At 38.3% G+C, this 17,911-nt stretch overlaps 2 protein-coding genes across 3 annotated transcripts in view; both read left to right on the forward strand.

Moving 5' to 3' along the window:
* The first annotated feature begins 2,287 nt into the window (after positions 1-2,287).
* LOC124777833 (mitochondrial nicotinamide adenine dinucleotide transporter SLC25A51) lies at positions 2,288-4,051 on the forward strand. Of its 2 annotated transcripts, none has more exons than XM_047253362.1 (3): positions 2,288-2,332; positions 2,500-2,886; positions 3,306-4,051. In XM_047253362.1, exons 2-3 carry the CDS (start codon positions 2,653-2,655, stop codon positions 4,041-4,043), a joined length of 972 nt encoding a protein of 323 aa, XP_047109318.1. In that variant the 5' UTR covers positions 2,288-2,332; positions 2,500-2,652; the 3' UTR covers positions 4,044-4,051. The 2 variants fall into 2 exon arrangements, with proteins under 2 accessions (XP_047109318.1, XP_047109317.1); XM_047253361.1 differs by having other exon boundaries at positions 2,297-2,412.
* Positions 4,052-4,098: 47 nt separating this feature from the next.
* The window catches only part of LOC124777834 (stromal cell-derived factor 2), a 34,367-nt gene continuing 20,554 nt past the window's right edge, over positions 4,099-17,911 (forward strand). The window contains exons 1-2 of the mRNA XM_047253363.1: positions 4,099-4,330; positions 4,426-4,621. Of these exons, the coding sequence (XP_047109319.1) occupies positions 4,246-4,330; positions 4,426-4,621 (281 nt within the window). The 5' untranslated portion in view covers positions 4,099-4,245. The remainder of the gene's footprint in view (positions 4,331-4,425; positions 4,622-17,911) is intronic.

Consider the following 17,911-nt stretch of genomic DNA (forward strand, 5'->3'; position numbering starts at 1 on the left):
CTGTTCCAGTGCATAGATGGACTCCTGGATGGACGCTACCAAAGGATGATGAGTGTAGCACTGGACAATAGTTTTCAGGCTGCTCAGGGAGTCAATACATAAAAGAAAACACTCCCCAGGGCATGAATGGACATACTGAAGTGCACGAGAAATGGCAACCAGCTCTGCAGTGAATACACTGCAGCCATCAGGTAAGGAATGCTGGGTGCTGCCAAACCATAAACTACACTCTCATAGTCAATTCGGGATTGGACAAGGGCTCTGTAGAGCCGCAGCAGCATAGAACGATCTGCACCCCAATTGGTGTTGCTCAAGCAAAGGAGGGCATTGATATGCTGCCAGCACTTCTGCTTAAGCTGACGAAGATAAGGAAGCCAAGTCAATCAAGCATCAAAAACCAGTCCTAAGAATAGACATGACTCCACTGCATTGAGTGGATCATAATGAAGGTAAAGTTCTGGGTCCAGATGAACGGGTAGGAAGCCGTGGGCTAGAGCCCGTGACTGCGCCTTGTGGATGGCTCCCTGTAGGCAATGCTCAGCAACACCAGTACTGGAGCAGCAGTACGAAATGTAGAAATTGTCTGCAGAGAGAGAAGGTGAGACAGAGGGCCCAACAGCTGCTGCTAGACCGTTAATGGCCACTAAAAATAGAGATACTCAATACAGAGCCCTGCGGGACTCCACTCTCCTGGATATGGACGGAACTATGGGAGACACCAACTTGGACACGGAGCGACAGGAAGTTTTGGATAAAAATCGGGAGCGGGCCCCGGAGACCCCACTCATATGATGTCGGTATCAGGGGTGGGCATAAAATGATAACTAGATCTTTCTATCGCCCATCAGACTAATCTACTGATGTAACCGAAAACTTTAGAGAAAACCTCATTTCACATGTAGTTAAGTTTCCAAATCATGCTGTAATCATTGGTGGAGCCTAGAATCATCCAAAAAATAATTGGAAAAATTACAGTTTTGTTAGTAGTGGGTGTAATAAGACATCCCGTGAAACATTACAAAATGCTAATTAGGAACAAATATACCTGACCTCTATGAAGATGTCTACATCGAAGCTAGAATCAGTGACCATGACAGGTTATGGCAACAATGACAACTAAAACGTGCAGAAAGACATATATTTTCAGCAAACTGGATAAAAAATCAGTAGTGCCATATCTCAATGAGGAACTTGAAACTTTTAGCACACGGCTTTAGCATGTAGATGAACTCTGGCTCAAGTTTAAAAGAATAGTTGACCATGCACTGGATAGATATGTACCCAGTAAAACAGTTCACAATGAGAGGGACCCTCCCTGTCATATTGCATATTAAGTATAAAACGAAACGTAGGGCTATAGATAGAGAGATGCTGAATGAAATGTGTTTGGCTATCAAGAGAGCAATGTGTGACGCAGTTAAATTAAATGTACATCTTTGACGTCTTTCCAACTCCTAGAGATCCGTGGGATCCATGGAATATAGGGTAACAAATGTAATGTAAAACTGCTTGAATGCTAAACACTTACATGAAAATTTCTGAAGTACTGATATCATGGTAAAAAGTTACAATGAAAGTTGTTTGACTCACACTCGATAATATATTGAATACACATCATTGGCAAGCAGAAAAGTGTAGTAAAATATGACATCTTCAGTAAGTTGTGCTAGTCATGACAGCAATTAAATCTTAAATTACTATATGGTAGGCCTATAACTGTCATTAAATACTTCTTACAGCTGTTCAGTGTACTGAAGTAACTCAGTCCCCGTAAGCACATATAGACATACTGTGGAACGACAATACAAATCAGTTTTTGCTTAAGGGTTTCATGTTGTAAGTTAACAGCATTTAAAATACATTAACAAGAGTTCAAAGTATTGCCCTGAAGTAACAGAAGGGCAAGATTTTATTTATTGTGCTCCGATGACTATCAGTACCAATCGCATTACAACATTAAGATTACTGACACAATTTCATAAAATGATCTATGTATGATGCTTTGTCAGACGACCGTTAAGTACTAGGCGTTGAGAAGGAACTCGTTTACCGTGTAAAAATTGTTTTTTTAACGTACGTTGTCGCCACGTTGACATATGGTAGAAATGAATAGTCAACTACACAGTAACCTAAATGTCGACAAAAATGATCGTAATTGCAACTAACAGTACTCTACGTTACGGATATTGATAATGAACATACTCTGCGTTACAGTTTTACACACGACGACGGCACCGCCAGTCTCTAAAAGTCATGCATAAATTCAGACTACCAACCACACAAATACGTAGTCCGCGCTAGTGTGTTGTTTCGAACAGGTGTACCACAAAAGGTAAACATTTGGCTGCACCAGGAAACCTGACTGATTTCGCAGGGCAAGTGTAAATCGGAACTTGTTGCAGATAAGAAGTAGTAAATATTGTGCTGGTGTATATGTTTTTTGTTCACAAAGTTGCTGAGCAATTTATAATGCAACAGTGCGAATGTTTGCGATTTCAGATGACCCTGTAACGTCAGGAGAAACATTTATCATGTAATAAGAAGCTATGCAAATAACCGCATGACCATCCGTGTTATTATTCAATACAGCGGCGAAGTGTATTGTTGAATGTTTGGCTTCAGAATTAGGATATGAAAAAGTGATTTTCAATTATGACATGTTCTTCGAACACTGAAAATACAATGCAACAAAATGAATCACCTACAAGAGGTAACCAGCTTGGTATTACGGACAGCAGTTTACACGGATCTCCGCTTCATCGTTTACAGAATATTCGTCAGAAGATTCCAGTATTCAGAGATGTTAAGGAATATGTGTGTGGATGGGGGGCCGCTTTTATTAACATTACAGTGACATATCCTATTTATAAAATAATATTTAGGCAGGTTAGTATAAATTGTGGCATACAACACATTACCTGAATCTAAGTATTTGTCATGTTTCATTCGTAATATTTCTCATTGCCTTGAAGGGGACTGCAGGAAGCCTTGATCAGTTGAATTGCAAGTTTTGCTGACCCCAGACATTGCTTTTTTTTCGTGTTCTTCGAAAGAGAGGGCTTGTTGCTTGAAATCTAGAACTCGTTTTCTGGATAGGGACAGATATATGTTCCTAGAAATTGATTCATTATTGTTTTGTCGTCCTGTAATTAATCTGCATTAACTTGTGTAATGAAAAGTATCTCTCTCAAAGGCAATGGAGTAAAACTGTGAAAATTACCAACGTAATTGTTATATGTTTTAGCAGTAAATTCCGTGATAAGAATATTAACTTACGCATATTTTTGTTTGGTTATTTATTGCAGATGCTTCATGGAGTTGGAATAAAAAGTGCATTCCAACAACTTTCAAATGAAGGAATATATTTCTTGTATCGCGGAATTCTGCCTCCATTGTGTCAGAAAACACTATCACTGTCGCTTATGTTTGGTTTGTATGAAGAATGCCGAAGGCCATTAGAAGATGCAAGGTTTTCCGCAATCACATCAAAAAGTATTGCTGCTATGATTGCTGGGTCAGTTGAAGCTATCTTTATGCCATTTGAAAGAATACAAACATTGCTCCAGGATCGTCATTATCACAACAAATTCAAGAACACAAGTGATGCTCTGAGGCACATACTGATACATCATGGATTTAGTGAATGTTACAGGGGTCTAATACCAATTCTGCTACGGAATGGCCCATCCAATGTGATGTTTTTTTTATTGCGGGATGAAGCAAAAGAAGCCTTTCCAAAATCAGTTTCTTGGTACAGGCAGATGTGTCAGGATTTTGTGAGTGGTGCTGTCATAGGTGCATTCACAAGTACTGTGTTTTATCCTTTGAATGTTATAAAAGTTCAAATGCAGTGTCGAATAGGTGGAGAATATCAGAGTGTTTGGGTTGTTTTGTCACAGATTCATAGCGATCGTGGTTTAAAATCAATTTATAGTGGCGTACATCTGAACTACACAAGAGCATTTATGAGTTGGGGTGTCATTAACGTAGCCTACAGTTTCCTGAAGAAGATAATGGATGAATGGGATGTAGTTACGTACTGAATCTCATATTTTACCATTAAGTATTCATATTTATTCGCTTAGACGTTTAGCGAAGTACATATCCCGCCAAAGAAACAGTATTTTATTCACATTGTGACAGCAAGCTTTGGTTTTTACAAGGTTGGTAATACGAAGTGACAGAAGACGGACGGAGTGAACGGCAGGCTCCAATCAAAATTAGTCACGTCTTTTAAAAATCAAAATGGAGCTGTGCAGAGAGGCAGGAATGAGTGCCGGAGTAGTATTACTGGTGTTTTGTTTCTTTTTACACGTTAATATTATATCGGGTAAGCAGACTGCTATATATTTGTAAAACAAATCATAAACGAAGAAGCCAGAGATTATAATTGCTTTTATTTTGCGTTAATACATGTCAACATAGGTCGTGCTAGTCAGTATGTGACTTGTGGCTCCGTAATAAAGCTGATGAACGTGGATTTTAAAGTTCGTTTACATTCCCATGACGTGAAATATGGCACAGGAAGTGGACAGCAATCCGTAACAGGCACAGAAGTGCAAGAGGACGTGAACTCTCATTGGACAATAAAAGGAACGACGGGAAAACATTGTATCAGAGGGTATGTAGAAGAAATCGTTATTTTCACCTATTACGTTGCATTTAGTCTACTGCTTGTGTGCTTGAATCATTAACCAGGTCTGCAGATTTCAAGACAAGTAACAGTCTTTCCTTTACTCTTTATTAGCAAATAGTGATGGTGTCTGCAAACTAAATGGTGAAAACAATCTCAAGATTGGTTGATACATCTCCCTCTCTGCACTAGTCTTACCCTGTCCAGGCCTCTTCATATCTGTTACTTAAACCCATATCGCTATCAACCAGCTTACTATATTCATGCCTAGGTCTCCATGTACAGTTTTTACCATTCTCACTTCCCTCCAATTACCATATTGACTGTTCCTTAATGTCTCAGGATATGTCCTATCAACATATCCCATCTTTTAGTCAAGCTGCGCCATAAATTAATTTTTTACCCAGTTTGATCCAACAGGTTACCTCATTAGTTATTTAATCTACCAGTTTAATCATTGGCATTCTTTTTGTGTCACCAAATTTCAGAAGCTTCTGTTCTCTTCTTGTGTGAACTGCTTGCCATCCTCACTTCCTCTGTGCAAAGGTTATCTATTTATTTATTTACATTTAGGGTCTGTAGGGCTGTGGATCAGTTGATAGAAACATCTCGCATGTTAAATTATGTTGTTTATTTATTTACATTAAAAGACACTCTCATGAATGTATTGTATGTATAAAACATTAGCAGGGTCTCTGTGATGACTAGATTTATTTCTGTTTTGAATATCTGTCTTATTCAAACAGTTTGAACTTTTCTTTTTTTTTTTTTTATTAAAAAAAATCCTAATATGGCTGCTTGATATCTCAAGCACAGCCTTAAAGAAAATTTATGCAAATTGTATCACATAGATGCCCACATTATAAAGTTGTGAATACCCAACAGCATCAACAGCGGAGAACAGATTTTGAACCAAAGTAAACTTTATTGGCATCAAGAGCTTTCTGTTTTAGTTCTGTAGTGAAAAGTTCATTAAATACGGTCCAAATGTGGACATTCAAACTGCGTTACAGGTCAGTTTGTTACCACAATCTTTATTGCACACTTAACACCTGTCGGGTACCTCAACACACAATCAAATTATCTTCCAACCAAACCTTATAGTAATGTCAACCAGTATGACATAAGAAGCTATATCTTCGAAGAAAGTATCTGGTGATCAATTCATCTCTTGTGTAGCTCAAAGCTTAAGTTAGGGTCAGAGATTGTGGTTTGGTTTTGAGTTGGGAAATCCTAAAAACGACAAGCTTGATTACATTTACTGAACAGTTCAAGCAATTATTTGTAAGACAGGTTATGTATGTCATTCCTCCCCATGAACCATGGACCTTGCCGTTGGTGGGGAGGCTTGCATGCCTCAGCGATACAGATAACCGTACTGTAGGTGCAACGACAATGGAGGGTATCTGTTGAGAGGCCAGGCAAACGTGTGGTTCCTGATAAGGGGCAGCAGCCTTTTCAGTAGTTGCAGTGGCAACAGTCTGGATGATTGACTGATCTGGCCTTGTAACACTAAGGCTGGTATTACACTATCAAATTTCTTTGTCAAAGATTTGATCAAAGATGTGATCCAATATTCCGTCCAATATATTTGACAAAGATCTTTGACGTAGCGCTAGGGGGGGTATTACACTGTCATCAAATTTTTCGTCAAAGTTCAAGATGGCTGACAACAACTTGTTACAACCGCAGCAGTTCTACGTACTCTAATTGCATTGTGTGCACATGCAATGAAAAAGCTTGCATACTTTCATTCCATAATGTCATAGGGGATAATATTTTGGGGTAAATCTTGAAGTCAAACAAGTTTTCAAGGTCCAAAAGCGTGTAATACGTATTATTTGTGGAGTAAATTCACGGACGTCCTGCAGAAACCTCTTCAAAGAACTGGGTATGCTAACTACTGCCTCTCAGTATATTTACTTCTTAATGAAATTTGTCGTAAATAATATATCTCTTTTTCCAACAAACAACTCAGTTCATACATACAATACCAGGAACAAAAATGATCTGCACAAGGACTTAAAAGCATCTGTGATCTATTCTGTTACTCGTTTTTATTCTCTGTGGGTGTTTTTAGTATTTGGAAAAAGGGACCGATGACCATCGCAGTCTGGTCCCTTTAATCCCACAAACCAACCAACTTACTTTAGTTCAAAAAGGGGTCCACTACTCACGAACACTCATCTTCAATAATTTGCCAGGAAACATAAAAAATTTAGTTAGAAATAAAGATCAGTTTAAAAGGAGCCTGAAAGACTTACTACTGGCCAACTCCTTCTACTCCATTGGCGAAATTTTTAATAGAAACAAATGATGTATTGTATTTATTCATACTATTAGTATTGTTATTTCAGCTTAAAAAAAATCGACATGTTCCACATCCACGAGGCTCTCCTCAGCACGTATCTATGGAACGAAAAACTGATCTAATCTGAGTGAAGCCGTGGGTTTTACGACGACACAGTAAAAGCATTCAACAAAACTTGTTACGTGAGCTTACAGTGGAAGACGTCAAGTCGTACATCAATTACTTAAGAATGGATGAGCATACATTTCTGTATGTGCTCAATGAAGTGTATCCTCAATTTCACAAAGCACAATATTCACTTAAGAACTGCTACATCTTCTGAAGACAGGCTCACTATAACACTCCCATTCCTTGCTACAGGAGAGGGTTATGTTAGGTTAGGTTAGATCAGATCAGGTTAGGTCTCCAATCTTCTTAATCTATTTTTGTATTCAGGGTGCCTAACGTTGTAAAGCGCCTCATCAGCTTCAGACATCTTTATTAATTTTGTAGTTGTCGGCACACACCAATTGTATTTACCGGCAATGGTTATAAAAACACTACAGACGACAGTACGCTGCAGCGATGCTAGCGCTCCATGTGGTAACATGTCACATTGCAGTGAACAGAAGACAAGCATTTTCTTTGATCAAATATACAGTGAGGCCCTAGATTTGATCAAATATTGGACGACATTTGACAAAGTCCCTATTACACTATCAAATATCTTTGACAAAGATATTGGACAAAGAAATTTGATAGTGTAATACCGGCCTAACCAAAACAGCCTTTGCTGTGCTCCTACTGTGAACGGCTGAAAGCAAGGGGAAACTACAACCGTAATTTTTCCTGAGGGCATGCAGCTTTACTGTATGGTTAAATGATGACGGCGTCCTCTTGGGTAAAATATTCCGGTGGTTAAATGATGACGGCTTCCTCTTGGGTAAAATATTCCGGAGGTAAAATAGGCCCCCTATTTGGATCTCAACGTGGGGACTACTCGGGAGGACGTCATTATCGGGAGAAAGGAAACTGACGTTCTACAGGTAGGTTAGAAAATTTAAAAAGGGAAATGGATAGGTTAAAGTTAGATATACTAGGAATTAGTGTAGTTTGGTGGCAGGAGGAACAAGACTTCTGGTCAGGTGAATATAGGGTTATAAATACAAAATCAAATAGGTGTAATGCAGGAGTAGGTTTAATAATGAATAAAAATATAGGAATGCAGGTAATTCACTACAAACAGCATGGTGAATGCATTATTGTGGCCAAGATAGATACGAAGCTGTCACCTACCACAGTAGTACAGGTTTATATGCCAACTAGCTCTGCAGATGACGAAATTATTGATGAAATGTATGATGCGATAAAAGAAATTATTATGATAGTTAAGGGAGACAAAAATTTAATAGTCATGGGTGATTGGAATTCGATAGTAAGAAAAGGAATAGAAGGAAACGTAGTAGGTGAATATGGTAAAGGAGTAAGGAATGAAAGAGGAAGCCGCCTGGTAGAACTTTGCACAGAGCATAACTTAATCGTAGCTAACACTTGGTTCAAGAATCATGAAAGGTTATATGCATGGAAGAGGCCTGTAGATACTGGAAGGTTTCAGATAGATTATATAATGGTAAGACAGAGATTTAAGAACCAGGTTTTAAATTGTAAGACATTTCCAGGGGCAGATGCGGACCACAATCTGTTGGTAGCTTTGAGGGATGATATGGTGAAGGCAGCAAAGGATCAAGTAGGTAAAAAGACGAGGGCTAGTAGAAATTCTTGGGTAACAGAAGAGAGATTGAATTTAATTGATGAAATGAGGAAATATAAAAATGCCGTAAATGAAGCAGGCAAAAAGGAATACAAACATCTCGAAATGAGATCGACAGGAAGTGCAAAATGGCTAAGCAGGGATGGCTAGAGGACAAATGTAAGGATGTAGAGTCATTTATAAGTAGAGGTAAGATAGATACTACCTACAGAAAAATTAGAGACTTTTGGAGAAAAGAGAACCACTTGTATGGATATCAAGAGCTCAGATGTAAAACCAGTCCTAAGCAAAGAAGGGAAAGCAGAAAGGTGGAAGGAGTATATAGAATGTCTGTACAAGGGTGATGTACTTGAGGACAATATTACGGAATTGGAAGAAGACATAGATGAAGATGAAATGGGAAATATGATACTGCGTGAAGAATTTTACAGAACACTGAAAGACCTAAGTCGAAACAAGGCCCCGGGAGTAGACAACATTCCATTAGAACTACTGATAGCCTCTTACAAAACTCTACCATCTGGTGAGTAACATGTAAGAGACAGTCGAAATACCCTCAGACTTCAATAAGAATATAATAATTCCAAGCCCAAAGAAAGCAGCTGTTGACAGATGTGAAAATTACCGAACTATCAGTTTAATAAGTCACACCTGCAAAATACTAACACCAATTCTTTACAGACGAATGGAAAAACTGGTAGAAGCCAACCTCGGGGAAGATGAGTTTGGATTCCATATAAATGTTGGAACACGTGAGGCAATACTGGCTTATCTTACAAGATAGATTAATGAAAGACAAACCTATATTTCTGGCATTTGTAGACTTGTAGACTTAGAGAAAGCTTTTGACAATATTGACTGGAATACTTGTTTTCAAATTCTGAAGGTGGGCAGGGGGAAAATACAGGGAGCGAAAGGCTGTTTACAACTTGTACAGAAACCAGAAGGCAGTTACAAGAGTCGAGGGGGATGTAAGGGGAGCAGTCGTTGGGAAGAGAGTGAGACAAGGTTGTAGCCTCTCCCCGATGTTATTCAATCTGTATATTGAGCAAGCAGTAAAGGAAACAAGAGAAAAATTCAGAGTAAGAATTAAAATCCATGGAGATGAAATAAAAACTTTAAGGTTCACCGATGACATTGTAATTCTGCCAAAGACAGCAAAGGACCTGGAAGAGCAGTTGAACGGAATGGACAGTATATTGAAAGGAGGATATAATATCAACATCAACAAAGGCAAAATGAGGATAATGGAATGTAGTTGAATTAAATTGGGTGATGCTAAGGGTATTAGATTAGGAAATGAGACACTTAAAGTCGTAAATGGGTTTTGCTATTTGGGTAGCAAAATAACTGATGATGGTTGAAGTAGAGAGGATATAAAATGTAGACTGGCAACGGCAAGTAAAGCGTTTGTGAAGAAGAGAAATTTGTTAACATCGATTAGAAGAAGGGATTGGTTGGGAGGACCTGTTCTGAGGCATCAAGGGATCACCAATTTAGTATTGGAGGGCAGCATGGAGGGTAAAAATCGTAGAGGGAGACCAAGAGATGAATACACTAAGTAGATTCAGAAGGATGTAGTTTGCAGTAGGTACTGGGAGATGAAGCAGCTTGCACAGGATAGAGTAGCATGGAGGGCTGCCTCAAGCTAGTCTCTAGACTGAAGAACACAACAACAACATGAATGTCACTAGGCCGGTATTACACTATCAAATTTCTTTGTCAAAGATTTTATCAAAGATGTGGTCAAATATTCTGTCAAATATATTTGACAAAGATCTTTGACATAGCGCTAGAAGGGGTATTACACTATCATCAAATTTTTCGTCAAAGTTCAAGATGGCTGACGACAACTTGTTATTAACCGCAGCAGTTGCACATACCACAATTGCATTGTGTGTACATGCGGAAAAGAAGTGGGGGGAAAAAAAGGAACCATAAATACGAGGTTGACAGTCTTAAATTTCTGGGATTACAACTTGATAATAAATTCAGTTGGGAGGAGCACACCACAGAACTGCAGAAACGCCTTAACAAATCTGTATTTGCAATTCGAGTGTTAGCAGACATAGGCAACATAAAAATGATAAAGCTTGCATACTTTGCCTACTTTCATTCCATAATGTCATATGGTATAATATTTTGGGGTAAGTCTTCACATCAAACAAAAGTTTTCAAAGTCCAAAAGCGTGTAATACATATTATTTGCGGAGTAAATACACGTCCTACAGAAACCTCTTCAAAGAACTGGGCATACTAACTACTGTCTCTCAGTATATTTACTCCTTAATGACATTTGTCCTAAATAATATATCTCTTTTTCCAACAAACAACTCAGTTCATACATACAATACGAGGAACAAAAATGATCTGCACAAGGACTTAAAAAGCACTTCATTTCAAAATGGGTCCACTACTCAGGAACACTCATCTTCAATAGTTTGCCAGCAAACATAAAAAATTTAGTTACAAATAAAGATCAGTTTAAAAGGAGCCTGAAAGACTTACTAGTGGCCAACTCAAACTCTTACTCCATTGACGAAATTTTTAATAGAAACAAATGATGTATTGTATTTATTCATACTATTAGTATTGTTATTTCAGCTTAAAAAAAATGGACATGTTCCACATCCACGAGGATCTCCTCGGCACAGATCTATGGAACGAAAAACTAATCTAATCTGGGTGAAGCCGTTGATTTTATGACGACACGATAAAAGCTTTCAACAAAACTTGTTACGTGAGCTTACAGTGGAAGACGTCAAGTCGTATATCAATTACTTTTCAGTGTGTGCTCAGTGAAGTGTATCCTCATATCACAAAGCACAATATTCACTTAAGAACTGCTACATCTTCAGAAGACAGGCTCACTGTAACACTCAGATTCCTTGCTACAGGAGAGGGTTATGTTAGGTTAGGTCAGGTCAGGTCAGGTCAGGTCAGGTCTGGTCTCCAATCTTCTTAATCTGTTTTTGTATTCAGGGTGCCTAACTTTGTAAAGCTTCTTACATCTCTATTAATTTTGTAGTTGTCGGTACACACCAATTGTATTTACCGGCAATGTTTATAAAAACACAACAGACGGCAGAACGCTGCAGCGATGCTAGCGCCCCATGTGGTAGCATGTCACATTGCAGTGAACAGAAGACAAGCATTTTCTTTGATCAAATCTACAGCGAGGCCCTAGATTTGATCAAATATTGGACGACATTTGACAAAGTTCCTATTACACCATCAAATATCTTTGACAAAGATATTTGGTAGTGTTATACCGACCTTACTTGGTTCAACAGAAGCGTCCAATTCTACCCGTCTGCTTTGACCCATGATGTAATGGTGTTGTGATGTCCGACATCACTACAGTGCAGAGTTCTTGAATTGGTTGTTTTTGTAGATGTCACGTTATTGAAATTGATAGTGCCCTGTGGTGGTAGATGTGGACGTGCCGAGTGTAACGCGTGGTACATAATTCGTTGGAGTTTCAGTTGTCATTGTACTAACGTAGTTCTTAGTTTTGTAGTTGGTGCAGTAATGTGGGTTGTGGAAGTGTTTTCAGTGAGGTATTAAGGATTTTTTGTTGGTGTGTTTGGCATTTTTGTTAGGTCCAAGTAGTTTGGTTTTGTGCAGAAAGAAGTGTAACTTTTTAAATTGCTTTTAGGTATGCATATGACAGTGAAGTGCATGATTGTTTCATTACATTCTGAGATGGGTGATGATATGATGTCCGTCATAGAGTTTCTACAGATGTTCAGGCTTATTGCTGAATGCGTTAGGTGTTGTGTTCGTGGCAACAACATGAGGTTGACGAGAGTCCGGCGGCTAGGTCCTGAGGTGTGTGTGTGGGGGGGGGGGGGGGGGGGGGCGCAACTTAGATGATATTGCCAGAGGTTTTCATTCGGAAGTAACTTTTATTTTGGTTTGTAGTAATTGTGATGTTTTGTGTGTTGTTTATTTATGGTAGGTCGGTTGTCTTTTAATTGATGTAGTGAGTATGGGCTATTTGGGTTTTTGAGTAATTGGGGTTTTGGTTCCACTTTTTGGAGTTGTAGGTGTTGGTTTTAAGGTATTGATAGCTGCAGCTGAGCTATATGGGTCAAGGGAAATGTACAATTCCACTTTTTGGCGTTGTAGGTATTGGTTTTTTTGGAATCGGTAGCTGCAGTTGAGATCTATAGGTCAAGGGAAATGTCCAGTTCCTGTGATTTTTTTGGTTGTAATTTGTTGTAATATAAATGTTTTTTCGATATTATTTGTTTTGGGATGGTATGTTATTCTTTTTGTTGTTGTGTATTTTGCTTGTTCTCAACCTAAATCTCCAATTTTCCGCAGTTTTCCCATTAGTTTCATTTTATTTTTGGTGTGAGATGTTAACGTATGACATATTTTTTTTGCGTTTGTTGGCATCTGTAGGTAGTGACAGTGTCATCATTTTGTATTCTCTGGAAGTAGCCGTTTCTGCTATATTGATGATGTCATGGGGTAGAACAGACATGTAGGATTGGATGCTTCTATAAGGCCCATTACTTTGGATTGTCATTTTGGTTACACTATAGAATCTAGCTAATCCATTCCTACGGGATCAGGAGCTTAGTAGGAACACAACAACTGTCTGATTCTCAGAGGAAAACTTTTATTGACCCTTAACATGTTCTCATTGGTTGTTCGAGTTACAGTGTCAATGATTTTATCATCAGTTAATTCTTCTTCCATTGTGCAGTCAACGTCAGTTGTACTGATGCGCTCACTTTTGTCACTGGGCTCAATGTCCAGTTTCCAGTGTCGTCATGACTCTCATCCCTGATTTATTTCGATACTTCATCTTTATTTTCCTTAACCCCGTCGGTGGGTGCGGCTTTCATACTTCCATGAGTGGGCACGTTGTGGCTTTTGCACCACAACTAGTTTTACTTTTTAACCTAAGGAAAAATAATCATCCTATCAGTAATAAATAGGTAAAATGCATCAATTTCTTTTTCCGTAATTTCAGAATTTGCTTTTGGACCTGGCAAAACTTTAAGGATGTTCTTGACCTTGGTTTTAGAAGAAGGAAGGGCTTTACTTATCCAAATAGTTTCTTTATCTTTTCCTACGTAAAATCGGTAATCCTCTGTTTGTTGTCTCCCCTCTTCAACCAGGTGGTCATCTGTTTCCTCTGGTGATTATTCGGAGTCACTGCCGTGGTTGTCTTTTTCAGTGACTTCCTCTTCCATCTCAGATTCATATGAATTTGACAATTCTCGTAATTCTTCTTCTGACATTCTCGCAGTGCTTTCTCATAGTCTTCAGGACGTACAATTAGACGGTGCCTGTCAAATGCTTTCTTTTTCTCCATTTCCACGCTTTTATGAGACCTAACGAAAAACGTGTTTTTGTAAAAGTAATATATTGTAGCAAATCAATATCCAAGACTAAAAAGTAATGAAAATTGCATATGGGAACTTTGATTCGATTCAAATATTCTTTATATACTAATATAAAAGAAAGATTGCCTTGAGGCAAAAGAAAAACACAAGTATAGAAAATACTTACATCACAAGGCGCGTAGTGTCTAACACACCGCAAACGCATTACTCACGTTTCAAACAATAGCGACAAAACTGCTGAAATCATGAATAGGTCAAATGTAGTAAGTTGTGACATCTCTTGAGAACAACAGATACATATCTAGACATGGACACAACTGTAAAGCTATCGGTGATACTAACAGAAAACTAAATCTTGCAGCTATCTGCTGCAGGTGCGCCCAATGAAAGGTTAATATTTGGACTCAGTTTGCACCAAATTTTTCAATGCTGGCATTGTTTCTGAAGCTTCATCAATCATATAGATAATGCCTTTAATACTTATTAATTTCATTGATTGAAACAAGCTGCTGCCATCTTGAGTCATCTCTAAAATTGATCCATTGTTATTTTTGATGACATCACCTTTGCAGCCACTCATTAATAACCTGGTCTGTGGGTTGAATTAGACATGTTATGTTGGCAGAAAGAAATAAAGCTTTTACTTCACCTTTTTCAAGTTCATCATCAGATGGATGAGATGTAGTACTGCCCAGTATCAATGACACATAGAGGTAGGATTTTTTTAGGTGTTTTGTAACAGCAGGAACAAACTTGTTATAAAACCATTCCTTAAGAATGAGCAGGCACTGTGGCAAATATTATGAAATACACTAAATTTATTTACAGTTGTGCGTATGGTCATCCATCAACTGTATAATGGAGTGACGACAATGAAAATCCATGCTAGACTGGGACTCGAACCTGGATTTCGCACTTATCTTGAGTGGTTGCCTTACCAATTGGCTATTCAAGCATGACCAACGCTAGACCCAAACTTCCATATGTCGTCAACCATGTGTCTACAACCTGTACTCATACATCCGTTATGTATATTCCTGTAGAGGGGAGACATTTAATTGAAAGTCACTTGCTTGGTGTTGGCAGAGAAATACAATATTGCAGTGCATGTGTTATTCTAAATACGATGCAAAGTTCCTTCGAACATGATGCATAAATGGATGTATGAGTACAGGTTGTAGAGAGAAAGTTGACGGCATCGGGAAGTTTAGATCTGATCTGGCCATAGGTCAAGCTCGCATAACCAAATGGTAAGGTGACCGCTTGTGATAAGGGGGAAATCCGGGTTTGAGTCCCGGTCCGGCACAGGTTTTCATTGTCACATTCCATTATTCATCTGATGGTTGTCCATATTCACAATTCTGAATACATTTCATGTCTTCCTTAAAGAGGCTGGATTCCATCCATCTTGACTTTTGGTTACAGTAATGTACAGGTAGTGGTGTAATATTAAAGTTTTTGATAGCCCTTGGTTTCTACCTATTTCAGGTGAGAAGGTCTCGGTACAACCTCAAGGCATTCTCATCTGAAATGGTTTGTGCTAATGTATGTTTACACATGGGGTGTCAAGATAATTTGTAAGTGGATTGAGGATTTCTTGGCAGTGAGAATGAACAGTGTAGACAGATGTTGAGGTAGCTTCTGGTGTGCCATTGGGAAGGGGCTGGAACCATTGCTGTTCATGATTTATATTAATGACCTTTGCAGACAATGTTAATGCTAACCTTAGGCTTTTTGTAGATGATACAGTTATCTACATCCTAGTACTGTCTGAAAAAGCTGCACAAATATTCATTTGGATCTTGATAAAATGTCAAAGTGATGCAGGGATTAGCATTTTCCTTGAAATGTTCAAAAATTTAAAATTGTGCAGTTCACCAAAAAAGTAATGTCTTATGACATACATCAAAAAGTCACAATTGAAATTGATCAGCTCGTACAAATACCTGGGTTTAACAATTTGTTGGTATAAGAAATGGAATGACCTTCCAGGCTCATTCAAAAGTGAAGCATGTGACAGACCTTCGTTTATTGTTAGAATATTAGGGAAAATGCAGTCAGTTCACATAAGAGATTGCTTATAAAAAACCTTCTGTGACCCTTTGTAGAGTATCAGTCAAGTGAGTGGGTCTTGTACCAAGTATGGCTAACAGAATATTGAATGTATACAGAGAAAGGCAGGCTGAATGGTAACAAGTATGTTCGACCTGTGGGAGACAGAGATGCAGAAGAAACTGAACTGCCAGATCCTTGAAGATAGGTGTGTGGAACCAAATTTGAGCACATGGAAGGTATGTGGATTACTGTCATGGAACCAGATGGTAGTGTCTTTGAGGCAGTGAACTTGCATTTGGGAAGAATTTGTGTCAAATTCCTATCTGATAAGTCAGATTGCTTGAACTCACATTTGAAAATAGATTGAATGAAATCCCAACCGGGTCCTTCAGATTGCTTTTCAATGGTTTACCAAAACTGCTTAAAGCAATGACAGTTTCCAGTAAATCAGAAGGCTCTATGCAAACGGTGGTGTTTCACGATATGATGATCTTTTTACAGTTTTCTACATTGAAAACCTTTTCTTTGATTTGTTGTTATAAACTGTAGGGATCCCACACCACTCCTCCAAACTGGACGACAACTGTAGCTTCCTGAAGCTGTTGGCAAGACTTTTTAATTGTATGTTGGGTTAACCAACCTTTGCAAAGAAAAATTGTTTATGCATTAGGAGTCATCGGAAAATAACTAGTAATATTGTAGAAGTCAGTTTTTCAATGCACCTGTTTATATCTCATTTATGTGGTGAGTAGCAGTCTGTCCACTTCATAGTGAGGAATGTATAATGTTTACTGACTGGAGTCTTTCTTCTCCCTGCATAGGGCTATCAGCGGATATTGAAAATATACAGAGAATGGCAGCATGTATGTCCACAGGTTTGTTTGACTCATGGAAGAACATCAGAGAGATGCTGAAATATCTGAACTGGGAGATACTTGAAGATAGACACAAAGTAAATCATAAAAGCCTATTTACATGTTTGCAAGAACCAGCATTAGGTGAAGATTGTAGGAAAATACAACAACCAACTACATACCCCTCTTGGGGCCACAACTACTAGATTGGGCTAATGAGAGTGCACATACAGGCATTTAAGCAATCATTGTTCCTACATTCCATACACAAACGTAATCGAAACCTAATAAACGTTAAACGGTAAGTATTCAAGTAATTCCTAGTGGTTTGCTGAACGTGGATGTAGGAAGTTCCTTTAACTTCCATATTTTACCGAAGAAAACTACTCTGACCTTGAAATTGTTACATGCATGAGTACTACGTTTTTGTCAAGCTACACAATCACATTAATCAAATACAAATCCTTTATAACTTTCCCTTATTTAATTAAAATGAAATTAAATGGTCATACAAAAGCAATAGTGGTCTTACCAGAGATGTTGCCATGTTGTTTGTTAATTGATCCTATGCTGAAATATGATGAATACACTTCTCTCTTTACACCATCATTTTTTTGAATGAAGAAATACTTACTGTATGTATCTGAAGGTTAAAAAGTCTGATTTTTTGGTCAGTCACTGTAGATTGACTGTCAGTTTGGAGACCAGGTATTTGCTTCAGCTATCTCATTTGCTTTGAATGAGTGACTCAATGGTTCCCTTTACAGTGTCATTTGTACGTTAACATTCACAAGACGGTTGTCCTGTGCTCATTTGCAGTAAACAGCAGATGTTTGCTGTGGTGTGTGTGTGTGTGTGTGTGTGTGTGTGTGTGTGTGTGTGTGTGTGAGAAGATGAAGGCTGTTAGTGGGGAAGATAGTATGTTAACATTTACACTTTTCATGT

This window comes from Schistocerca piceifrons, chromosome 2, assembly GCF_021461385.2.
Source record: "Schistocerca piceifrons isolate TAMUIC-IGC-003096 chromosome 2, iqSchPice1.1, whole genome shotgun sequence".
Taxonomy (NCBI): domain Eukaryota; kingdom Metazoa; phylum Arthropoda; class Insecta; order Orthoptera; family Acrididae; genus Schistocerca; species Schistocerca piceifrons.

Excerpts from the sequence above, each read along its gene's own strand:
- LOC124777833 (XM_047253362.1), top strand. The coding sequence starts at position 2,653 with ATGACATGTTCTTCGAACACTGAAAATACAATGCAACAAAATGAATCA. Across the intron at positions 2,887-3,305 it reads ATAAAATAATATTTAGGCAG|ATGCTTCATGGAGTTGGAAT; the intron begins GTTAGTATAAAT and ends TATTTATTGCAG.